Source organism: Cebus imitator, unplaced genomic scaffold (assembly GCF_001604975.1).
Source record: "Cebus imitator isolate Cc_AM_T3 unplaced genomic scaffold, Cebus_imitator-1.0 Scaffold1, whole genome shotgun sequence".
In the NCBI taxonomy this organism is placed as follows: domain Eukaryota; kingdom Metazoa; phylum Chordata; class Mammalia; order Primates; family Cebidae; genus Cebus; species Cebus imitator.
This window is the reverse complement of record NW_016107316.1, coordinates 17,006,213-17,032,599: the sequence shown is the minus strand read 5'-3', so window position 1 is coordinate 17,032,599 and position 26,387 is coordinate 17,006,213. Positions and strand designations below refer to the sequence as shown.

The 26,387-nt window shown below is 39.7% G+C and overlaps 1 protein-coding gene across 20 annotated transcripts in view; it reads left to right on the top strand.

Moving 5' to 3' along the window:
- Nucleotides 1-26,387, top strand: part of DTNB (dystrobrevin beta) — a 310,883-nt gene that overhangs the window by 181,095 nt on the left and 103,401 nt on the right. For all 20 annotated transcript variants that reach the window (XM_017527170.2, XM_017527155.2, XM_017527133.2 and 17 more), the window contains exon 10: nt 23,194-23,271. In XM_017527170.2, coding sequence (XP_017382659.1) covers nt 23,194-23,271 — 78 coding nt within the window. The remainder of the gene's footprint in view (nt 1-23,193; nt 23,272-26,387) is intronic.

Genomic DNA, 26,387 nt, shown 5'->3' with positions numbered 1-26,387 from the left:
AATGTAAGAACAAAGAATTAAAACTTTTAAACCAAAAAAAAAAAAAAAAAAACCTTAGCCTTGAGTAATCTCCACAGATAAGTTCCAATGAACTTGAACTCAACGTAAAAAAAATAATAAAAAGCTGGTGTGAGGAAGCATTAACAGGAACAATATATTAAAGTTCTATAAAGAGTGTGAATTATCAAATACCAAATATAAAATAAATATTTTTTTAAAAAGCAGGAATATGTTTAAAGTGTAAAGTATGAAGAAACAAGACTATAAAAATTACGAGAAAACCTGAAGAGGAATCAGAAGTTTTATTAAAACTTCTAAGAACTGAAAAAAAAATTAGAAACCTCAGTAAGATAAGATAAATATCAGATTAGATTTAGAGATTATATCTTATAGATAATTGAAATTCCAGAAAAACAAAATTAAAAAATTAGAGGTGAGGCCACAAGATAATGAATGGAAATTGCCCCAACTTGATAGCAGTGGCCAACAAATATTAATTAAGAACCTAGGCTGGACATGGTGGCACATGCATGTAATCTCAGCACTTTGGGAGGTCAAGGTGGGCAGATAGATCACTTGAGGTCAGGAGTTTGAGCCTGGCCAACATGGTGAAACCTCATCTCTACTAAAAACACAAAAATTATCCGGGTGTGGTGACGTGTGCCTGTAGTCCCAGCTACTCGGGAGACTGAGGCATGAGAATCACTTGAACCCCAGAGCACAGAGGTTGCAGTGAGCCGAGATTGCACCACTTGCACTTGAGCCTGGGAAAAAGAGTGACACTGTCTTAAGAAAAAAAAGACAGAAACTGGCTGGGTACGGCAGCTCACGCCTATAATCTTAGCACTTTGGGAGGCTGAGACGGGTGGATCATTTGAGGTCAGGATTTTGAGATCAGCCTGACCAACATAGCGAAACCCTGTCTCTACTAAAAATATAAAAAAAAACAACAACAAAAAAAAACCTAAAAGAAAATTCATACCGACACACATCCTAGTAAAGCTAGAGAACAGCAGAGACGAAGAAAAGATATTAAAAACAAATAAAGCCAGGCGCGGTGGCTCAAGCCCGTAATCCCAGCACTTTGGGAGGCCGAGGCGGGTGGATCACGAGGTCAAGAGATTGAGACCATCCTGGTCAACATGGTGAAACCCCGTCTCTACTAAAAACACAAAACATTAGCTGGGCATGGTGGCGCATGCCTGTAATCCCAGCTACTCAGGAGGTTGAGGCAGGAGAATTGCCTGAACACAGGAGGCGGAGGCTGCGGTGAGCCGAGATCGTGCCATTGCACTCTAGCCTGGGTAACAAGAGTGAAACTCCGTCTCAAAAAAAAAAAAACAAACAAATAAAATATTATTTACAAAGAATTGACAACTTCACAGAGAGCTGACTTCTAAACAGCAACATTAGAAACCACAGGACCACAGCGGAAATACTATCTTCAAAGAACTGAGAGGAAAATAGTTATAATCCTAAAATTATATACACAGAGAAAATACCTGTCAAGAAAGGCAGAAGACAAAAACATTTGCAGATGAATAAAAATGGAGAGTTTACTACTAAAGGAACCACGCTAAGGAATTTGTAAAGGATATGCTTCAGGGAGAAGGAAAATGCTCTTACACACTTGACAAAATTCAATCCTCAATTCACATTTTTAAAAACTCTCAGGAAGTTAGGAATAGAGAGTACCTTCTCAACCTGAAAATGCACATGTATGAAAAACTTACCTAGCTACCATCATACTTAATGGTAAAAGACTGAACATTTTACCTTAATATTGGGAAGAAGGCAGGATTGTCACCCTCAGTGCATCTGTTCAGCATTTTACTAGTGATCCTAGCTAGTGCAATAAAGACAAGAAAAAAAAATTAAAGGCATTCAGATTGAAAAGGAAATAGTAAAATTTTCTTTATTCATAGATGATATGACTGTGTACATAGAAAATGCTAAGGAATCTACAAAACAAAATACTAGAACTAACAAATGAAGTTAACAGCATTGCAGGACATAGGTAACTTTAAAAAAAATCAGCAGCATTTCTATATATTAGCAGCAATTAGAAAGTGAAATTTTAAAAGACAATACCATTTATAATAACATTAAGAAACATAACATGAATAAATATAATGAAACATATATAAGATCTGTAAACTAAATACAAAGCATTGCTGAAAGAAATTTTAGGGCTGGGCACGGTGGCTCATGCCTGTAATCCCAGTACTTTGGGAGGCCATGGTGGGTGGATCACCTGGGGTCGGGAGTTCAAGACCAGCCTGACCAACATGGGGAAACTCTGTCTCTACTGAAAATGCAAAATTAACTGGGCATGGTGGGGCATACCTGTAATCCCAGCTACCCAGGAGGCTGAGGCAGGAGAATCACTTTAACCTGGGAGGCAGAGGTTGCAGTGAGCCGATATCATGCCATTGCACTCCAGCCTGGGCTACAAGAGTGAAACTCTGTCTCAAAAAAAATTTAAAAGACCTAAATAAATGAAGAGATATGCCATATTCATAAATTAGAAAGCCAGTGTTGTGCCTAGCATATTTGACATTCAGAATGGATCATATTTAACAACCTTTTCCTCTATGTGTCAAGTATGGTTAGTAATTATGAAATGAAACAAATAATTACTGATTTCTGTTTTTGTCTGTATTATTTCCTTCATTATCTTCAGATTTTCTCTGTTTATCATTCAATCCTTCAGCAAATATTTATTGGGTACTTAATATGTTCTAGGCCCCAATCAAAGAAAAACAGACAAAACAGTCTTTGCTGTCATGGAGCTTGTTTTTTTAGTTGTGGGAAACAGACAAAAATCATGATAAATAAATAAATTATATGATAGAAGGTAATAAGTGCTATATAGAATAGCAAAACAGGGAAAGAGGGATGGGCAGTATTGGAGGTAGAGTGGGTTGCAGTTTTTAACAACTGTTTTAGGCCTTAATGAAAAGTGACATTTGAACATCAGCTTTAAGGAGATGATGGAGTTATCCTTTTGGCTGTCTGGAGGAAGAGCATTCCTTGCAAAAGGAACAGGCGGGGCAAAGGCCCTGCAGCCAAAGCATACCTAGCATGTTTAAGGAACATCAAAAAGCTGGTAGAGGGGGAGTTAAATTAGCAAGGGGGGTGTGAAATCAAAGGTATTATGAGAGCTGGTTGGTAGAGGGTCTTATATGCCATTGTAAGAACTAAGTTTGACATGAGGATGTGTTTGGATTGCTTTGACTGATCTGACTTCCATTTTATTTATTTATTTTTTTGTTGCTTGTATTTACTTTCTTGACACTTTATTATTCTAGCCTGATTTAAAATACAATACAATCTTTCATTACTATTTCTCTCCTAAATTTCAGGGGATACAGACCCTTAGTTCTTTTTTTTGTACTTTAAGTTCTGGGGTACATGTGCAGAAATTGCAGATTGTTGCATAGGTACACACATGCCATGGTGGTTTGCTGCCTCCACCTCCCCCCACCCCGCCATCACCTATATCAGGCATTTCTCCCAGTGTTATCCCTAACACCTTGCACAAAAATTAACACCAGATGGATTAAATATTTAAACGTAAGACCTAACACCATAAAAACCCTAGAAGAAAATCTAGGCAACACCATTCAGGACACAGGCATAGGCAAGGACTTCATGACTAAAAACACCAAAAGCAATGGTAACAAAAGCCAAAATAGATAAATGGGATCTAATTAAACTTAAGAGCTTCCGCACAGCAAAAGAAACAATCATTAGAGTGAACTGGCAACCGACAGAATGGGAAAAAATATTTGCAAGCTACCCATCTGACAAAGGGCTAATATCCAGAATCTACAAAGAACTAAAGCAAATTTACAAGAAAAAAGCAACCCCATCAAAAAGTGGGTGAATGATATGAACAGACACTTTTCAAAAGAAGACATTTATGCAGCCAACAAACATATGGAAAAATGCTCATCATCACTGGTCATTACAGAAATGCAAATCAAAACCATACTGAGATAACATCTCACGCCAGTTAGAATGGCGATCATTAAAAAATCTGGAGACAGCAGATGCTGGAGAGGATGTAGAGAAATAGGAACACTTTTACACTGTTGGTGGGAGTGTAAATTAATGCAACCATTGTGGAAGAAGTGTGGCAATTCCTCAAGAATCTAGAAATAGAAATACTATTTGACCCAGCAATCCCATTACTGGATATATACCCAAAGGATTATAAATCATTCTATTATAAAGACACATGCACATGTATGTTCATTGCAGCACTGTTTACAATAGCAAAGACCTGGAACCAACCCAAATGCCCATCAATGATAGACAGAATAAAGAAAATGTGGCACATATACACCATGGAATACTATGCAGCCATAAAAAGGGATGAGTTCATGTCCTTTGCAGGGACATGGATGAATCTGGAAACTATCATTCTCAGCAAGCTGACACAAGAACAGAAAACCAAACACTACGTATTCTCACTCACAGGTAGGTGTCCAACCTTGAGAACACATGGACACAGGGAGGGGAACATCATACACTGGGGTCTGTTGCGAGGAGGGGGCGCTAGGGGAGGGATAGCAGGGGATGGGGAGGTTGGAGAGAGATAACATTGGGAGAAATGACTTCCATTTTAAAAGGCTGTTCCTTCTGTCTGCTGTAGAGAATAGACTAAAGGAGAGTCAGAATGGAAGGAACGAGTCAGCTTTTGAAAAGGTGAGAGGAGGACTTGGGTGGACGAGATGGATAACAGTATAGATGATGAGAGGTGATCAGATACATGAATGATGAGAACACATGGACACATAGAGGGGAACAACACACACCGGAGCTGATTGGAGGGTGGAGGGTGGGAAGAGGGAGAGGATCAGGAAAAATAACTAATGAATACTAGGCTGAATACCTGGGTGATGAAATCATCTGTGTAACAAACTCCCATGTCACACGTTTACCTGTATAACAAACCCACACATCCTGCACATTAACTCATGAACTTAAAAGTCAAAAAAAAAAGGGGGTATTTAGGGTATTTATCACCTTGAGTATTTATCATTGCTGTGTGTTGGGAACATTTCAAGTTCTCTCTTCTATTTTGAAATGTACAGTATGTTATTGTTAACTATATAGTCACCCAACTCTGCTGTTTAACATTGGAACTCGTTCCTCCCATCTAATTGTGTGTTTGTACCCATTAACCAACCTGTCTTCATCCTTCTTCACCGCCATAGACCCTTCTCAGCCTCTGGGTGACCATCATTTACTCTCTACCTCTATGGGACCAATATTTTTAGCTCCCACTATGACTGAAAATGTGATATTTGTCTCTCTGTGTCTGGCTTATTTCAGTTAACATATAATCTTCATGTTAGTGCAGATGCCAGGATCCATTCTTTTTTTTTTTTTTAACCACCAAGTAGTATACCACATTGTCTTTCCATTGGGAGCATACAGAGAAATTGCTTCTAAATAATTGATTCAGAAATAAAGATGATGTCCGTGAAGAACTGTGTGTTGACTCAGAACCTTTAGCGATGATGAAGACATTGACGTGAAAGATGCATTTAAAGACTTTGGATGAAATTGAGTCATGAAACTGAAATAAAGCTGTATTTCTAAAATTTTGTGCTTTTAAATTTTATCAGTAGCTGTAGGAGGAAAGAGAGAAATAGGGTTTAGCAGAAGTACAAGTGACAGCAAGCTTTTGATATTTTTTTTTAATGGAGCAGGCAAACCCTAAATATAAGTTGATCTTTCCCAAGAAAAGATCTCTAAAAACTAACTTGACCATGTAAACCTTTAGAATTCTAAATAAATCAAGACATATATCTTGTTCATGTGGGTACAAATGAAAAAGTACTAAAATGCTGCTGGATGCAAGTTTACCATCTTCAAAATGAAAATACCGTAGACCCCTTCTAACACATCTTCAAGTTCACTTTCATTTCTGTCTGCAGTAGTGTTCTTCAGCTTCCTGTGAATGCATCCATTTATCCTTTTCCCCAAACTTTATATGGACACAGGAGAGAAATCATGACAGAAGAGGACTTGAGTGGAGAGGCTGGAAGAGTGTCATTGTCAGCTGTACTTCCACCTGGGGTACTCCAACCAGCAATGCAGACAGGTGGGGTGTGGCATAAGCTCATAGCAGTGACATGGATGCCAGTTTAGACAGCTACTTAGAGCCTTTCTAAGTAGCTATCACTGTTATGATGCTGTGACATGATAGATGACATGATTTATCATGTCATAGCATCATGATCTATCAGTCAATCCTTATACAGTATTTAGGCTTAGAAACTTTTTCAAAGCCAATCAATTCAGATATCAATTGTGAATTTCTTTGTCACTAGAGAGAGTAATGGGCAGTTTCTCTGAACCTTTGGACCTGAAGCAAACTAACCCACTTTGAAAGTTAGTAATAAGTTTGAAATTGGAAACTATGTGTCCTTCAAATTTGTTCTCCTTTTGGAAGATTTTTGGGCTATGTCTCTTGCATTTCCATGTGCATTTAGAGTCAGCTCATCAAGTTTTGCAGATGTGAGCCACTGCACCCAGCCTGTAGTTTCTTCCTGTAATTAATTTCACCCGTTACTGTTCACGCTGCCCTTCACACTCTGTGCTCTGTCCCTCTTCAATATCCTTAAGAGTTTGTTGCCTTGAAAGATGATATCCCACTGTTATTTTGTTTTTATTATATTTCTGATATGAGTCAACTCTTCTATTTTCTGCTAAGTAGTCTAACACATGCATCCATTTTCTTTTAGGCTCTTATTTTGGATATCCAGGTGTGCGTAGTAACAGTGACACTAGTTGGCTATCTGATTTGTTGGCTTGGCTTTTCTCACCTCTTCATTTATCTAAGTAAATGATAGAATTATTTCCCAGGCACTGAGGCATTTAGTAAGGGTTTCATTTTGACTCCCTCTACTTTTAGTGTAAATACTTGTGTAGTTTTTGTCACTTTTGTTTTGTTTTTGTTTATTGTGCCAAAAAAATTCAGGACCTGTGTTTGAACAGAGTAGCACATTTGCCAGAAACACTTAGGAAGTAGGCGAAGTGGTGAGAATGAGGAGGCCCTGGGAGGCTGAGGCTGTGCTGCCTGGGTGGTGCCTGCACAAAGAGTTTTTGGGGAGACTTGACAATCATCAGCAGAGAATTGATGATTTGGGGCAGAATAGTGACATGATGAGAGCTGTCCTTAGGAAAGTAATTTTAGCTGTGAGAAATCAGATAAGTAACAATAGAAAGGTTCCCTGGACACCCATGAACCAATAGAAAACGTAGAATATTTCAGTAACACTAGCCAAATGAGGACTGAAATGTGATGGTGGCTGTGGGGACCGAAGCCAGGAACACAGTTTTAGGAGCTATTGACTAGATGAAATAAATAAGAGGCCACAAAATGACTCTGAGTGGCACAGACAATCTCATGATGGGACTACCCTGCCAGAGATGTCCATCAAAGCCTGCTCAGCGGCTCACACTGACTAGCCCTTTTGTTTCAACTGCCCTGGGATATGCTGCCTTTATGAATTAAGGAGCTGTCTGCATCAAAGCAGTAGACAGACACCATCGTCCTATTTTTTCACCCTGCTTGCATTCCCATTAACTCCTCTTCAGCAAAACAAACAAAAAAAATCAAGCCTTACTGGTTCTCCATACCTCCTGATAGCTACCTACCTAGATTACTTGGCAGATGCAGTTCTGCAGACTACTTTCTTATCAAGAGTTGGCAATTAGAAGAGGCCCTTGGAGAGGAGGTGGGAGTGCTCCTTAAAGTCCTCATCAGAATGGAATTGCTGACCGGGTTCATCAGGCTACGGATTTGTAGCAAGACTTGGATTCTATTGCAAGTAGGTGTGTTTTATTTTTAGATTTCCAAGGAGTGATAGCTACACTGTGTGCTACCTCTGCCTTCCTGTCCTATCATTTGACTGCTTCATGGACTTGCTGGTGGAGGGCAGACCTGTTGTGTGTTTGCCTTCTAATGAGTTGTCCTCTTGCGCCTGCTCTTTTCCAAAATGCTCTGTGGGGTAGACTAACTTGTAGAGACGACCCTTCGTCATAGGATTGTTCTGTTTCCTTAGAGAAAACTGCAACGTAATGCATTAGACGCGGTATCTGCAGAGAAAGAAGACTTTGCTATAGAGTGTAAAGGTTTAATAGCTATTCTTTGCCTTTATGTTTTTGCTACCCTAAGCACTGGACTGATGATGATTGTGTTTATTTTTGGCAAGATGCTAGAGCCCCTAGAACTTCCCAGGAAGTTTCTATAAAAGGGGCAGCCCACTATATCTTTTCTTCTTTTTTTTTTTTTTTTTTTTGAGACAGAGTCTTGCTCTGTCATCCAGGCCAGAGTACAGTAGTGTGATCTCAGCTGACTGCAACGTCTGCCTCCTAGGTTCAAGTGATTCTCATGCCTCAGCCTCCCAAGTAGCTGGGATTATAGGCGCCCACCACCATGCCTGGCTAATCTTTGTATTTTTAGCAGAGATAGGGTTTCACCATGTTGGCCAGGCTGGTCTTGAACTTTTGACCTCAGGTTATCTGCCTGCCTCAACCTCGCAATGTGCTGAGATTACAGGTGTGAGCCACCATGCCCAACCCCACTATATCTTTTCTTATTTGGTAAAAATATGTGAGAGTCAGCCTGTCTTCTATAGCAGTGTATTTATTTCCAATTTGAAAACAGATTTCAGCTAATGACCATGTGAACAGGTCAGGAAATGACATTGCATCATGCATTTCAGTGGCCCCCTCTGTGAGCAGTAACTTGTTGAAGCATTGAAGATGCTGTCTTTTCTCATCTTTCTTAAATACAGGATTTAGCATCTACATAAATTAGGAACAACTTCCTAAGTTTAATGAACAAAGAGAACAAGGAGGGATTCATCATGGAAAGGTTTTTAAAATAAAAAAATACATTTCTGTTGATGTGATGATCTGGTTTATAAGACTCTTGACTGCTTTTTCAAGAAAATGATACTAAATTGAGCAATACTATTAAATAGTTAATTTCCTAAAATTACTGTCTCGTTTCACCATTCTGTCCTTTTCTAGAGCTAGAGAGAGATACCTAGCTTCCTCTGCATGTCTCTAGACAGTATCTAGTGGTGAAAGCATAAGAATGAATTTGTAATAAACTTTTCCTTCCTGATAAATAGTTCATTAAACAAGTCTGATACCACAAATGGCTATGCTAAATTGCAACACATATAAATTGAGGCATGTGTGTCTGTTGATAGGGGAGTTTTTTAATTAACAAATTGGTTAATTAATTGTAAATGATCAATAAAGTTAAATGTACTTCCTAGAAGTCAGAGAATCCTCATAGTAAGTATGTAACATGATATTTATGCTACACTTACAGTACCAGATGCTTATTTTTTAACATTGTGGTTTTCCAAAAAGTGTTTTTGCTTGTTTGTTTAGCTTCTTGCTTTGGCAGATAACCCTAGAACCCAGGTGGTTGGTCCATTACATACAGATAAATAAAGAGCATCCTACTCAAGGAGAACAAAAAGGAGCCACACTATCCACACTAGAATCATAGCAATGAAAGGGCTTTTAGAACGTGGCCTCCTTAATGTTTCACCAGAGCCGCAGTTTACCAGCATTGTGGATCAGTGTAATCCCTTATGTCCTCTTCATCATAATGGAATAATAAGAAAACTGGTTTTCTTTCTAGACAATATATTGTTTTCACTTAAGGGTCTATGAATAGGTCTATAACCACAAATTTTTGAAGAACAGTAGTAACTAAAAAGAGAGAGAGAAGGCCGGGCACAGTGGCTCACACCTGTAATCCTAGCACTTGGAGAGGCCAAAGCAGACGGATCACTTGAACCCAGGAGTTCAAGACAAGCCTGGGCAGCATGACAAAACCCCTGTCTCTACAAAAAATACAGATATTAGCCAGCATGGTGGTATGCGCCTGTAGTCACAGCTACTTGGGAAGTTGAGGCAGGAGAATCGCTTGAGCCTGAGAGGTGGAGGTTGCAGTGGGCCAAGATTACAGCACTGCACTTTAGCCTGGGTGACAGAGCGAGACCCTGACTCAAAAAAAAGAGAGACATACCACCTTCATTCTAAAGCATTGTGCAGCAAAGATGCTGCAGTTCCTGTATCCTGAGCACTGTCATTTGACACTTATCTTTTGAAGAAAGTTAATCTTTAAGTAAGTGAACATTTTTTGTTGATTTGTTCTACAACCTCCCCATTTTCTAGGAACAATGCTCTCTGCTTTAGAGACCTGGTCCTCTCCCAGCGCCAACTGTGATGTTTCAGGAGGAATACCAGTCATTGCATGGGGCCTGCCAAACGCCAGAGTAGGCAAGTGACTCAGGGCAGGCCAGAGGCTTTGCAAGTGATTTTCAAATTGGGATGAGGGAAGAGGTTTTGTTCTCCAGTGGTAAAGCTGCAAGATGCTGGGCAGAAACTGTTTCTTCTTAAGCATAAAAAGCTGTGGGCTCTGTGTAAAGTCTGACCCAAAATGAGATCTAAGGAAAGGTAACAGTAGATGTCCTAATTACATTCTAATATCCTGGAAGTCAGCTGCACCCCTACCCTTTGTGAAGTTGGTTATGAATTTAGTTACAATTTAGTTATGATGCCCAATTAGTTCCTCTCCCCTGACCCCCTTAAACTACTTCAAGTTAGATTTGAAGCTAGTAGTCCTGAATTGGGGCAGTGTTTCTCTAACTTGACAATTAGCATTCCCCGAAAACGCTAATCTGAAAGATTCATTTAGATAATACAGAGATGCCTGAAATAAAGGAGTATTTGTGGATTTGATCTATTCAGTGGCTTTAGAAGCAGATAAAAGTAGTGTCCAATACTGATTCTACCATGTGACCTTGAATACATTATCATCTTTGCCTTTTTTTTTTTTTTTTTTGTAACCCCCGCTGGAGTACAGTGACACAATCTTGGCTCACTGCAACCTCCACCTCCTGGGTTCAGCAATTCTCCCACCTCAACCTCTGGAGTAGCTGAGATTACAGGCGTCTGCCACCATGCCCAGCTAATTTTTTGTGTTTTAGTAGAGACGAGGTTTCACCATGTTGCCCAGGCTGGTCTCGAACTCCTGACCTCATGATCCGCCCATCTCGGCGTCCCAAAGTGCTAGGATTACAAGGGTGAGCCACTGTGCCCAGCCTAATTATCTTCTTTGACTTTTATGTCTTTATTTGCAAAACAGAAATACCACCATGAGTAGTAGTAAGAATTCATGTGATGTTTCTGAGGGACCTGGCTCAGTGTTGATGCATTTTCATACTCAGCAAATGCATAGGCTCTCCTCCCTGCCACAACTCTCCCCAGTGTTGCAAAAGTAAAGAAATATATATGAAATACACAACAAATGCTGTGACTGTTAATTTCATAGGATTTTTCTTATTTTGTTATACTGGTTTTTATTTCTATCAAATGAAATAATTAAATTGTCTTTGTTATAAATGATCTTACATGTATTTGGTTATAAGTTATACCATATAGGATTTCATCTAAAAATTGTAATATGTTAAGCTAAAGCTTAAGTGTCTGTTGTTGCTGTGACTGATGATTATGAGGACTGATTATAAAGTTGTTGTGGGCAGGGACAGTTTTCAACTTGTTTTGTCTTGAAACCCCTGACAGTGCTAGGCATGAAGAAGCTGTGGATTTTTGTTTGTTTGCATACTACAGCCATGTTTCTTTAAATGGAGCTTGTAACTAGAAAGGTTTTCCAGAGCTTCTGAAATTTCAGGACCTGTTTTTCTGATAAGAGAAGTGAGAAATTGTATAACGTTGGCCAGTCTATGAAGGACATTCCAGGATAAGTAACTGGGAGAAGAGCTGAAAGCAGGGGCTTGGAAGAAGCAAAAGAGGAAGAACTTGCTGGAGAGAGATGGAAGACTTGAGTGGTTTGGTAGATAAAAGAATGAGGTGGTCTCTAGTGTGGGTTTTGCATTTGTTTTAAAGTATGATAAAATCTGCTGCATGATCTCAAAGAAGAAAAAGGCCTGATTCAAGTGAGTAGGGAAGATAATTTCAGAAGTAACATAGGTATCTAGGATTGAAGGCAAAATAGCTGGCTACAAAAATATTAATAAGAAATTAAATGTATTTAACTAAAATGGTTACCTCCTTTCTAAAGCATTGTTATGGGGAATACAAAAAAAGAAACCGAGTAAATGAAAGCATTAGGGCACCAGAAACTCTTTTCCCTTCTCACACCAATAGTAATAGACCCCCCAGAAACCTGCTAAAGATCCCCAAATGCATGGCTGGCAGACAGCTGTCTATGTAAAAGAGAATTGCAGGACACTAATCTTAACCTCCACAACTAAAAATGTTCTGTGGAAAGAGCAAGCTAATGTGCAAATAAATTTAAAAGTAAAGGAAGGGGGGTAAGTACGTGGCTGTCTGCATGACTTCCCACAGAAGAGACTCTGTCAAAGAGCCTGGGGAAAAGGGACAGCTCTGATAGGTACCCCAAATCTTACATGTCCTCCAGGCTTCAGCTGGCTTTGTTCATTTCCTCCTTTTTTTTTTTTTTTTTTTTGATGTAGATGTTTATTGCTATAAACTTCCTTCATAGCTCTGCTTTTGCTGAGTTTCCTAGGTTTTTGGGTTTTTTTTTTTTGAGACAGGGTCTGTCACCCACTCTGCAGTGCAGTGATGTGATCTCAGCTCACTGCAGCCTCAACCTCCCAGACTCAAGCAATCCTCCCCACTCAGCCTCCTGAGTACCTGAGACTAAAGGTGTGCACCACCAAACCCAGCTACTGTTTGATTTTTAATAGAGATGGGGTCTTGCTATATTGTTCAGGCTGGTCTCAAATTCCTGGACTCAAGTGATCCTCCTGCCTTGGCCTCCCAGAGTGCTGAAATTACAGGTGTGAGCCACTGCACCCAACTTACTCGTTCATCTTTAAAACTTTACAGTTTTAAGTAGAAATTTTGTCTAACCAACATCAATACTGTACTTTGACATCCTGGGTTAGAGACTCCCATCCAGACGTTGTTTACCCCTGGATCTAAGTCAATTTGAAAAGTCAAAATGAGTCATAACACTCAATGTTGATTTTAAGCCCATTGTTGAACTTTTTTTTTTTAAGTCAACAGTCTGGTTTATATAATAGATAATTTGCTCATTGAACATATGTATTTTGTTAGGCTAAGATTAGGAACCTAGAAGATCTTTGAAATGAAGATTAGATTTTAAAGTTATCCTGATAAGCTCTCAAGCCAGATGGCTTACATTCAGAGAGCCATTTAGGACACAGAGTTCTAATCATATGAGGGGGAAAGAACAAATAACGTATTTAAAACTATACTCAAAAGCTATACTCTGCAACTGTTATTGTCTTATCTTCTTATAGAAACAACAGGAACAATGATCTAACATCAAGCTGTTGGCTTTTTTAAATAGAGTAAACAAACATCCTTAAGTGTTTTCCTGAAAGTATGGCCGCCAAAGATAGTAGACTGATGATTGAGAACACACACTCAGAGCCACACTGCCTCGGTTCAAATCCTCTTTCTCCTGTGATTTGGCTTTGTGGCATCAAAAACATTACTTCTCTCCATGCCTCGGTTTTTTTTTTTTGTTGTTGTTTGTTTTTTTGTTGTTGTTGTTGCTGTTTTGTTTTTTTTAATCTGTAAAATAAAGATAATGGTATCTACTTCATTGGCTTGCTGTAAGGTTAAATGAGTGAATCCATGGAAGTGTTCAAGCTTAGTCTGCCATGCGCTAAGCACTCAATAAATACTGCTATTATTAGTAAAGACACTCTCCACTCTGCTGATTCTATTACTAAGTAATAGATGGTAGAAGGAAAAAAAAAAAAAGACACAGACCAAGTAGTAGACATTAACAGAGTTAAGTAGAAAAGAATATGCCACTGTTCCCAATGAACGGGGAAAAGTCTGCTATCATTGCAAATGCCACAAATACATTGACCAGATATAACAACGAATAATGTCATTGTCCCATTTTTGGAGAATAGTCTCACCACACCTAAATATAATAGAAAGATTACTTCTTACCCACTCGCCACTCCTGTTACATTCCACAACATGGCACTGACTCATGAGCAATACATATTTACGGAGTTCCTACTCTGTGCCTCATACTATGCCAGATACTTGAAATATAACGGTAAAAATATCACAGATTTCTCACAGTATAGTAGAGAAGATAATCTACACTGGTCTAAGACGTTTTCTTTACTCTCGTTTTTGAGGAGTGGTGATGGTACCAATGTTGGAAAGTTGTGGAACTTTGGGTCTACTCAAACTGTTTTCACAGGTTTTCTACTGAAGTCTCAAACTTCTGTACCATAGTTCTCCTCCTTCCCTCCCCCTCCCTTTCGTGTGTGTGTGTGTGTGTGTGTATGCGTGTGCAAGCTCATATAACACTTCCCTTCTCAGTTTGCTTTCTTAATAATAACAAAAATAATACAGGCTCACTTTAGACATTTGACTCCTTTTTTACATTAAGCATCTCTTTCTCTTAAAATCCGGAAAAATTAAACTGAAAAGGTTGGAGAAGTGTTGGAAAGTATAATCAAGCAGGAAAAACTGCCCGTAATTCCACTTATCTTAACATTTGAGGATATTCCCTTCAGATGTTTTATTTTATGCTTACTATGTAGTTCAGTGTGCTGTGTGTACATATAAATAATTTCATAGGACTATTGTGAAGATAGAATAAAGTATTTAAAGCTCTAAAGTGTGTGATAAATATCAACCATTCAATAATTGTTAGCTATCATAATTATCTTTGTTACTTTCTATATGCTGAGCATTTTTCCAAGTAATCAAAAAGTCATCATAAGCATTATTATTTAATGACAGCATACTATCCTGTAATTATGGATATACCATAGTTTACTTTTCCTTTCCTTGTATTTAAACACTTAGGATAATTTCAGAATTAGCCTATCATAAATAACACTTCCCTGAAAAATTTGTTAACATAAGTTTGTCTGTGCATTTCTAATTAGTTTTTGGAATTGATTCTTAGAACGAGAAGTACTGAGCCAAAGTGCTTGAATGTTTTCTAAGATCTTTGATGGACATATTGCCAAATCGCTTTCTAAAAATTTGGCTTACCTTTTTACTTTCACTCTTGACTAGTAATAAATTAAGGACATATGCCAGAAAAGCCTCTCAACTCTTAAGGATTGCCTTTTTAAAAAGATCATTATTTTTCCCAGAGGAAGTGGTTTATAATTTTTTTTCCCCTGAGACAGGATCTCACTCTGTCACTCAGGCTGGAGTGCAGTGGTGTGATGAGTTCCTGGGATCAAGCAATCTCACCTCAGCCTCCTGCGTAGCTGAGACGACAGGCATGTGCCACCATATGCAGCTAATTTAAAAATTTTTTTTAGAGATAGGGTCTTGCTATGTTGCCCAGGCTGGTTTCAAACTCCTGGGCTCAAGCAATCCTCCTGCCTTGGCCTCCCAGAATGCTGGGATTATAGGCATGAGCCACTGTGTACAGCCTATGATTTTTTATTTTTATTTTTATTTTTTTTTGAGACAGAGTCTTGCTGTGTCACCAGACTGGAGTGCAGTGGTACAATCTCAGCTCACTGCAACCTCCGCCTCCCGGGTTCAAGCCATTCTCCTGCCTCAGCCTCCCATGTAGCTGGGAGTACAGGCGCATGCTACCACGCCCAGCTAATTTTTATATTTTTAGTAGAGATGGGGTTTCACCGTGTTGGCCAGGATGGTCTCCATCTCTTAACCTTGTGATCTGCCCGTCTTGGTCTCCCAAAGTGCTGGGATTACAGGCGTGAGCCACCGTGCCCGGCCAATTTTTAATTAACTTTCTCTTGAATCATTTGTGTTTCTTCTTTTTAAACACATATTTTTACTTTGCCCATTTATGTACATTGAAATCCCTGCAGTTTTCTTGTAAAGTAGTGTGACTCCTTTATGTATGAAGGTATTTAATTTTTGCTGTGTCACATTTGTTCAGGTAGTTCCTTAAATTTTTTTTTCTTTCTTTTCTCCTGGTTTTAACAATTCAGATTAATTGGTGTTTTTCTAATTTTTTCCATTGCTTTTGAGCTAAGAAAATCCTCTCTATTCATAAATCCATATCTTTTCTCTTAATTTATGTTGTTAAACATTTATATTTAACTCTTCTTTTTACTTTAAGAAACAGGGTTTTGCTGTGTTACCCATGCTGGCCTCAAAAACCTGGGGTCAAATGATCCTCCCACCTCAGCCTCCTGCATAACTATAACTAAGGTTGTGGGTGTGTTCCATCATGCCTGGCTTATATTTAACTCTTTAACACCCTAGAAATATATTTTTCTTTATGGGATGAGGTAATCTCAGTATTTTCCCATGCATATAGCAGTTTTTCTTCTATTAAGTATTTACTACATTATATTATAATTATTTTTCTAAATTTTTCTTCTTTCTAAGACTTAAGTTTTCATCTTTTTAATTTTTATTCCCAGAAGGTAGCACAGTGCCTGTCACATCATAGGCAAATATTTGATAAATGAAAGAAATATACAGTTATATATAATCTGTTCGGAATTTTTTTTTTTTTTTGAGACTGAGTCTCTCTGTTGCCTGACTGGAGTACAGCAGTAGCATAATCTTGGCTCACTGGAATCTCTGCCTCCTGGGTTTAAGCCGTTCTCCTGCCTCAGCCTCCCAAGTAGCTGGGATTACAGGCACTTGCCACCATGCCTGGCTATTTTTGTATTTTTAGTAGAGACGGGGTTTCACTATGTTGGCCAGGATGGTCTTGATCTCCTGACCTCATGATCCACCACCTTGGCCTCCAAAAGTGCTGGGATTACAGGTGCAAGCAACCACACCCAGCCTGTCCTGAAAATTTTTTTTTTTTTTTTTAAAGAACGGGGTCTCGCTGTATTGCCCAGGCAGGCCTTGAACTCCTGGGCTCAAGCTATCCTCCCTCCTCTGCCTCACTAAGAGCTCAGATTACAGGCATGAGCCACAGCGCCTGGCCTGAAATATTTTTAAACGTACAAGTAATTCACCATCTATTCTTACAGATGATTTAAAAACCCTTAAGAGAGATATTGTAGAAATTTTAATTTCTAGTTAGTCTATATTTTCAGAGCATCACCAGAATGAATTGGAGTGGTCTGGCCACAAGGGAACTGCGTGAAAATAATTTCTACCTGTAAGCTCAGTTTGTGTTTTGTAGTAGGAGATGTGTCTCCCTGATAACCACACCTCTGTTCCTGCTATCTAAGCCACCCTCTTACTGCACAGTTCCCCAAACCTCTCCTACCCCACCTAAAAACAATAAATATCAACGTATGTTTTTGGCCAGGCACGGTGGCTCATGCCTATAATCCCAGCACTTTGGGAGGCCATGGCAGATGGATCACCTGAGGTCAGGAGTTCAAGACCAGCCTGGCCAACATGGCATGAAACCCCATCTCTCCAAAAAATACGAAAACTAGCTGGGCATGATGGTGGGTGCCTGTAATCCCAGACACTCAGGAGGCTGAGGCAGGAGAATCGCTTAAACCTGGGAGCGGAGGTTGCAGTGAGCCAAGATGGTGCCATTGCACTTCAGCTTGGGTGACAGAGCAAGAGATGCCATCCCAAAAAAATAAATAAATGCACATGTTTAGTGTTCAGAATACTGAAATGAACACTGTTTAAGTAATGACACTCATATGTGTTCAGACTTGACATTTCATCTGAGTTCTGTTCTCCTATTTTCAACTGCTTTCTAGACATCCACTTACCTGTACTTATCAATGGTACTTCAAACCCAACAATTTCAGAACTAAAATCCTATTCACTCTTATCTTGCTGCTTATTCTGTCTACCCATCCCTCCTCCTTTCCAACCTCAGATCATGTTTCCTACTCTGTGTTTTCTAGTTTGGATATTTTACCACCCAGTAGCCAAGATAAAAATCTCTTATTCTCTACTCCCTAACCCTGTGTACTTAATCAATCACCCTCTCTTACTGGTTTTGTCTTCACAATATCTTTCCTTTTCTCTCTCCCCTATCTTCACTACCGCTGTCCATCCTAACACCCACTGATCTGGACAACTGCCATAACCTCTTACCTGGGTGGCCTTCCAGCTTCCATTCCCCCACTTCCAACTATATCCTACTTGACTGATTTTTATATAGGGAATAGATTCCCCTCACCCCTAGAAATTCAGAGTCACTGAACTGAGAGTTGGGCTTGGGTATCTTATCTTACAGATGATTCCCATGCACACTCCTGATAAAAGACCAACGTCTGCAAGATTCCGGAGTGAGTTTTTAAAATGATGTGATAGTCACATTGGTTTTTGTCTAATATTCAGTGCTTCCCCTTTGCAATGTAAAGTTCACATCTCTTACCTTGTGATAGGACAAGCTGCTTTCACATCCTGGCTGTCCTCTACCTTTCCAGATGTGTTTCCAGCTACTCCCTTTCAGGTGTCTTTGAGTCAAATAAATACGTTAAACCTGATTTGACATGTATTTTTGGATTTTTATGCCATTTTACATACCATTTCTATCTAGGGTTCCCTTAATGCCTTTTCTGTACCTGGAAAACTCTTCTCAATAGTGCCTCCTCTCTGAGGCCTTCCTTGACTATTCTTGACACTCGTTCCTCCAGGCAGAAGTACCTGATCTTCGTCTGTGACTCTCAGCACTTGGCCTATCAGTCGTCCCTCGGTATCAATGGAGGTTGGTGCCAGGAGCCCCCACAGATATGGAAACCCAAGGATGCTCAAGTCCCTGAAGTAAAACGGCATAATATTCGCATATAACCTATGTGCATCTTCCCATACACTTCAGGTCATCTCTAGAGTACTTGTAATACCTAATACAATGCCCACACATCACTTCTTCACAAGGATTCAGTGTAGTACTCAGCACATGGTGAATTCAAGTTTTGCTTTTTGGAACTTTGTGGAACTTTTTTTTCTGAATAGTTTTCATCTGCAGTTGGTTGAACCCACAGACATGGAGGGCCGACCATACTTCATTGCTGCACTCATTACATGGCATTGTGATGATTTGTTTGCATATTTGTCTCCATCTATATACAGTTAGGTCATTGAAATAAAGATAGTCTTACTTTTATCAGTAGGCACCCAGTAACAGTGACTCTTTCCCTTTGATTAAGAAGTACCAAATTCTTGGCTGGGTGCGGTGGGTCACGCCTGTAATCCCAGCACTTTGGGAGGCTGAGGTGGGCAGATCACGAGGTCAAGAGATCGAGACCATCCTGGCCAACGTTATGAAACCTCGTCTCTACTAAAAATACAAAAATTAGCCAGGCATGGTGGCACACACCTGTAGTCCCAGCTACTTGGGAGGCTGAGGAAGCAGAATTGCTTGAACCCAGGAGGCAGAGGTTGCAGTGAGCCAAGAGCCAAGATCACACCACTGCATTCCAGCCTGGTGACTGAGACTTCATCTCAAAACAAACAAACAAAAAAGAAGTACCAGATTCTTGCCAAGTATTTTAAAAACCACCTCTACTAACTAGCAAATACCTTCTACCTATATCATCATCATCTTCTATCCCATCAAAAAAAAATGGTATGTCTTGTTAACAAAGAAGGAACCTCCCAAATTTCTGGACCAAGCGGTGGATGGTGGCCATTTTGGTATCATGAAACTCGTTAGTGCCTATACCTTGCTGAGATCTGTACCAAAGGTACATACAGAACATCTGGTGACATGCTCAAGGTATTCAGTTAGTTTTAAATGTTAAAAATCAACAAAACCAGTCTCATTAAGTTGTGCCAATTCTGTTTTTTTAAGTTTCTATAATTTGTAGCATTAATGTCTGCTCTACACCTGGAAATACTCTTTTCAGTTATGTCTTTCAAGAACCATGAAGGTTTTGTATGTTTGTTTGAGCCAGAAGTCATTTTTAGTAGTTTGTTCTTTTTTTTTTTTTTTTTTTTTTTGAGATAGGGTCTTGCTCTGTTGCCCAAAGCTGGAGTGCAGTGGTGCGATCACAGTTCACTGCAGCCTTCACCTCCCAGGCTCAAAGGGTCCTCCCACCTCTGCTTCCTGAGTAGCTAGGACTGCAGCACATGCCACCATGCCAGACTGATTTTTATTTTTTATTTTTTTGAGACAGGATCTCACTCTGTCACCTAGTCCGGAGTGCAATGGCACAATCTCAGTTTACTGCAGCCTTGACTTCCCTGGGCTCAGGTGATCCTCCCACCTCAGCCTCCTGAGTAGCTGGGACTATGGGTGTGCACAACCATGCCAAGCTAATTTTTGTATTTTTTTGTAGAGGTGGAGTTTCACTATGATAGCCAGGCTCGTCGCGAACTCCCGGGCTCAAGCCATCCACCTGCCTTGGCCTCCCAAAGTGCTAGTTTTACAGATTTAAGCCACTGCACCCAGCCAGCAGGCTAAATTTTATTTTAAAGTTTGGGGAGACAATGTCTCACTATATTCCCAAGGCCATGTTGCACTTTTTAAGAATACATCCGAGCTGTTGGCTTTCATGGTGAGTTGTGGTCAAGACCTTTAAGTTTGCAAGTGCTTCTTTCATTTTAAACTGCAGACATATACCTGTCTCTCTAGCAAAACATGTTAGGAGTTCAGAAAGACTATGACATTTGGGGGTCAGTTACGATTCCTTTATAGTTTATGATATAACCATTACTGTCTGGTTTTGAATATTAGAGAAGAGGCTTTGATATTTGTGCTATAATTGCTGAACATGATATATACCGAGAGATATTGATGATGATAAAGATGTTTGTGGTATCAGACCAAACAAGTTGTAACAAATCATGAAATTTTATTGCATGGATTTATGTTCTAGGAATTAGAATTTTTTATTCTCATTTTTTCTCTGAAAATACCAGAAAGGAAATTGAATGCAGTTATATCTTTAATATTGAAATATAGCAGGTGGCTCACACCTATAATCCTAGCACTTTGGGTGGTTGAGCCGGGAGGCTCACTTGAACTCAGAATTTCAAGATCAGCCTGGGCAACATAGTGAGACTTTGTCTCTATTATTTGTTAAAATTTAAAAATATATATATAGCAAGTAACTGTATTCTGTAAGCAACATGAAATGTCTTTATCTTCTTTTGGAAATAGACTGCTAATAATATTACATTAAAGAAGAAAAGCCCATTCTGTTTCCAGGACCAGAAAGCTGTTGTGCTGGATTTGATTCGTTCATAGGGATCGTCTCTTTGTTTCAGTTGGACAATTGACATAAAAGAACCTGCAAAAATATGAATTTAAGACTGAATGTAAGCTAATCTCTGTGTTCACTTCCATCATTAATCAACCTAAAACAATTGATTAATTGATTATAACTCAGCACAGCCACTAGCATTAATAGGCTTGGAAGTTTGGGGCACCATTGGATATCTATCTGAAGACAGGTAGTCAGATAAATAACTTGGAATTGACTTCTAGCCCAGAGAGGCGTATTTCAATTCTAAATGTCTTTCTTAGAGACGTGTCACACAAAGAGAGGAATGTAGAACCATAAGCATAGTACTATGGCTTAAAAATCAAGAGCCCTAAATCTGTTCTCTGCAAATTACTTTCCATCTCGGATCCTCTGCTTTAAATGAAAAAAGTCATTTTTAAAAATCCCTACATAGAAATGCAATTGATTTAAGAAGAAAAAAAAGGAGTGCAAAGATAGATGGAGAGAGGAAGAGATCCTTCTTTAACCTCTAGGTTCCTTGGCTCTCCCCGAAATATTTCCCCTTGAGCTTTTATTTGAAAGTACTGTGAAACCTGCATAACAAAAAGCTGTGATCCCTTAATATTCACCAAGAATTACTGAGTATAACCTCTCCAGAAACGGTTTACACAATTAACTGTCCTTAAACGGAAGGAGAAACCAGAAGGTAGTTAGTTCCCAAGCACCTAAATATGAGAGAAGGACTTTCAGCTTCACTTTTATGCTTTTGATGGACAAATCTGAGAAGTATAATCATGCATAACTTAACAGTGGGGGATACATTCTGAGAAATGCGTTTTTAGGAAATTTTGTGTTAATATCTTAGAATGTACTTACACATACCTAGATGGTTTATCCTGCTGCATACCTAGGCTACACCATACAGCCTAGGTATGAGGCAGGCAAAACGACCTAGGTTTGTGTAAGTATACTCTATACATGTATGTAGCCTCCTCGGCTACAAACCTGTAGACATGTGACTGTACTGAATACTAGAGGCAGCTGTTATACAAGGGTATTTGTGTATCTAAACATAGAAAAGGTATAGTAAAAATACAGTATTATAATCTGTTATAATAATATGTGGTTTGTCATTGACCTAAACATCATTATGCGGCACATGACTGTACTTCTTCCAGTTTAAAAGAGGAAGTGAGAGATTTTCCACAAGTATTTAGCAATAGTCATGTGGTTCCGGATGAAAGACAGAAATGTTTTGTAGCTGAACCTGGTAGGGAGGGAGAGGGCTTGAGGAATAGCTGGAAGGCAAGATACTAGGCTCCTTTTGAGAAGCTTGAATTCATTCCTTTAGGACTTTCACAAGAAGGAGAAATGGACAGACCTGAGTCCAGAAAACCTGCAACTAAAGACAAATTACCAAAAGTGCTAACCTTCAAGTTTAAATTTGGATTAGTGGTTATAAAAGACATCATTCTAATTAGACTATAGGTGCAAAATTTGGATTTGTTGTTAAGATTCTAGTAGATAATTAATAAAAGTTTCTTCCAGAGTCTTATTTTTGAATGAGGTATTTAACAGTTTGTTTTGGTTAAAAGTTTACAAACTAAGTCTGAGGGAAAGCAGTGAGCTATAACCAAATCTCAGGAACAGCATGCACCTCGATGCTATGACCTTTGTCATATGCAATGAATGCCAGACACCTAGTCATCTTGTACCTCAAAGGTAGAGAAATTCACTAAGTGGCAGAATTTAAATTTTTATGTACTAAAACTACAAAGCAAAAGCCACCGAAGTTACGCCCTGTAGTAGTGTGTTTATAATCAGTTGCTTCTGGCACCCACCGCTCAGTGGTCCTGTGGCTTTGTGAGTGAGAACCTCCTTTGCTGAATTTACTTAGGCCTGAAGTATCGATTTCCACTCCACTCCCCATGGGTCCCACTGTGCTTATCGCAAATGATGGTTGGTCCCTTTGGTCTTATCACCCTTATCGGCGTTTCCCTTGTTTCCCCTAGTTGGTAATTATTAATAATAAGGTAAATGTCTTTTCTTTCAGTCCTCCTCGCCCCCTGACTAATATGAATGACACCGTGGTTAGCCACATGTCCTCTGGAGTGCCCACTCCCACCAAGAGGTATGTATGTCTTGTGCCTTCGACTTCAGTATTGGCCTCTGCTACTGATTTGCAATGCACTCGTCAGAAATGAGGCCTGAGAAGCACATTGTTCCACAGGGCAGAAAGGACTGGTTTGCTTTCTCTTCCTTTGCCCGTCTTTTAGTCTTAATTTCTACTTTTTATTTTCCTTTTTTTCCCTCACTGACTCACAAATATAGCAATTGAAGTTTGGCTTTCAGTGGTGCCTCAGGTGGAAACTTCATTTGTGACAAGAAGTGATGACAGTGTCAGAGGCGATTAGGCATGTTTCAGATCTGTTTTTTAACCTTAAACAATATTTTGATAGTCATGAGTTTCAACTGTTTATTTGCCTTTGAATTCTTTAAGTGTCAAAGATCATTTTTGCTCTTCGATTAGACTATATAAATTGAATGAATCCCTTATAAAATTTAATCCTAAATCATTCTGTGTACGATTTATAAATATTTAAGTTGAAAAGCCTGAGTTGTCTCTTTCAGTTATGCAAGGAGTTTGCTTTAGGGTCCTTCAAGGAATGAGCACTGTGTACTTCTTTCTCCTCTTTATTTAATTTGCTCTTCTCCCAAATTCTCTCAGGCAGGACTTAAAAGAGCTATATAAAATGGCTTTCTATTTGGTATAAGCTGTTCCATGACCAGAGCAATGCAAAAACTCCCTCAAGGGCACGGCCATTAAGGAATTCTTTCTAACAGTCATCACTCAAAAACAAGAAAACCACAAAGACATTCCAGCCCACCCCCTTGTCCTTCCTGGAAAAAAAACACTTTGTGCCATATGTACCGATTGCTTTGGATTAATTTAGCTATAGAAACACTATAGAAGTTTTGACTTAATATATAGTGCTTAAGACCCATGATGTTTGTTCCTATTGGCTAGAACTCCTAGGGCATTGTTTCTCAGACTTGACTGATGAGAAGAATCATCTGGGTCCCTTGTTAAAAACAGATTTCTGGGACAACATCAGACCCAGTGAATTGGAATTTCTAAAGATAGGATCATGAGAAGCTACATTTTTATTCCAGCTGATTCTTATCATCAAGCAAGTTAGGGCAATAGCCTGACAAGGAACCTAACGAGTAAAGTGTAGAATTACCTGAAGAGAGAAGTTAGGGACTTAATAAACCAGAGTGGCTTGAAAATACATTACCCGCATGGAGACTCAGGACCTGTCCAGGTAAGAGTGCTTACCTTCAGCCTTGTTAGGGCACTTCCAGCAGCGAGACAGTCGTGCCACTGTTTCTGGGCAGAGCCGAGTGGTGTAGGGCACCAGAGCGTGGACTCTTGGCCAGACTCTGTCTGAGTTTGAATCCTGGTTCTTTGCTGACCTTGAAATGTTCTTGTTGTCCTTTTTTTTTTTTTTTTTTTTTAAAGACGTGGCCTCTCTCTCTGTCGCCCAGGCTGGAGTGCAGTGGCCCAGTCTCAGCTCACTGCAACCTCCGCCTCCCAGGTTCAAGTGATTCTTCTGCCTCAGCCTCCCGAGTAGCTGGAAGTACAGGCGCCTGCCACCACACCTGTCTAATTTTTGCATTTTTTTTTTAATAGAGGTGGGGCTTCACCATGTTGGCCAGACTGGTCTCAAACTCCTGATCACAAGTGATCCAACCACCTTGGCCTCCTAAAGTGCTGAGATTACAGACGAGAGCCATTGCACCCAGCCTTGTCTTCAGGTTTTTTTCTAAAATGGGGACAAAAATAATATCTACCTTTTGGGGTTTATGTGAGGATTTAATGTATTATTTTTATGACTTAGGAAGCTGGAATGTGAGAGCAAGTGAGGAAGAGACAGAGTGATTTACCAGTAATGCCCTCTCAAGCAGGAAAGGAATTTTTATGGACGAATACAAAGCAATTAAGCCTGTCCCACCTACCTAGATATTATGATAACCCTTGATGTCCTTGGACTTGAGTTCTTTATGTTAAACACTCATAGAATGCAAACCCAGACTCTAAATCAAAGATATTTCCATTTCAAAACCAGGCAAATAAGGTAGATTATTCAAAGAATTCAGGTCATAGTTTTCATGCATAAGAATTATAAGAATACCATCTCATTCAGTAGCATTTCCCATCTGAAATCTTCTCATCATTTACTAGTTCTGTCACCTAAGTTACCTGAGTACATGAGGGTGTACACTTAGGTGCCTGGTGACAAGGGGTACCATGTGTCATATGTGCTGCATTCAGTGACCATGGCTGAATATAGCTGCCAGAGGCTGTTAGAAGGAGTACGGCTTTCTGGACAATGTTTTATTGCTTGAGAAAATTAAAGGGAGCAGTAATAATCAGAGCCACCTCTGTAGAGGACTAACCTTTAGGCTTGCTGTGTTACACCCCCAGGCATAATTGTAAGTGGCCAGCTGTGATTGCCAGTCACAAAATGATATCTGTCATTTTTGAAAGCTGCTTCAGATAATCTATAGCCTGGATTAAGATTTCATCTTGGTTGGGCGTGATGGCTCACACTTGTAATCCCAGCACTTTGGGAGGCCGAGGCAGGCAGACCACGAGGTCAGGAGATAGTGACTATCCTGGCTAACATGGTGAAACATCGTCTCTATTAAAAATATTTTTTTAAAAATTAGCCGAGCATGGTGGCACACACCTGTAGTCCCAGATACTCAGGAGTCTGAGTCAGGAGAATCACTTGAACCTGGGAGGCGGAGGTTGTAGTGAGCCAAGATGGCACCACTGCCCTCCAGCCTGGGTGACAGAGAGAGACTCCATCTCAAAAAAAAAAAAAAAGATTTCGTCTTAAAGTCAGCATTTCAGCCAGCACCTCTTTCCGGATGGAATTAGCCCACCCTAGAAGTAGTTATCATAAACCATCCAAGGTCTGACCAGCAGACCAAAGGCAGCCAAAGCGCAGACCAGAAAAGAAGGTTGAACTCTGACTGATCAAGAAGCACAATTACGGGCCGGGCGCGGTGGCTCGCTCCTGTAATCCCAGCACTTTGGGAGGCCGAGGCGGGTGGATCACGAGGTCAAGAGATCGAGACCATCCTGGTCAACATGGTGAAACCCCGTCTCTACTAAAAATACAAAAAAAAATCAGCTGGGCATGGTGGCACATGCCTGTAATCCCAGCTACTCAGGAG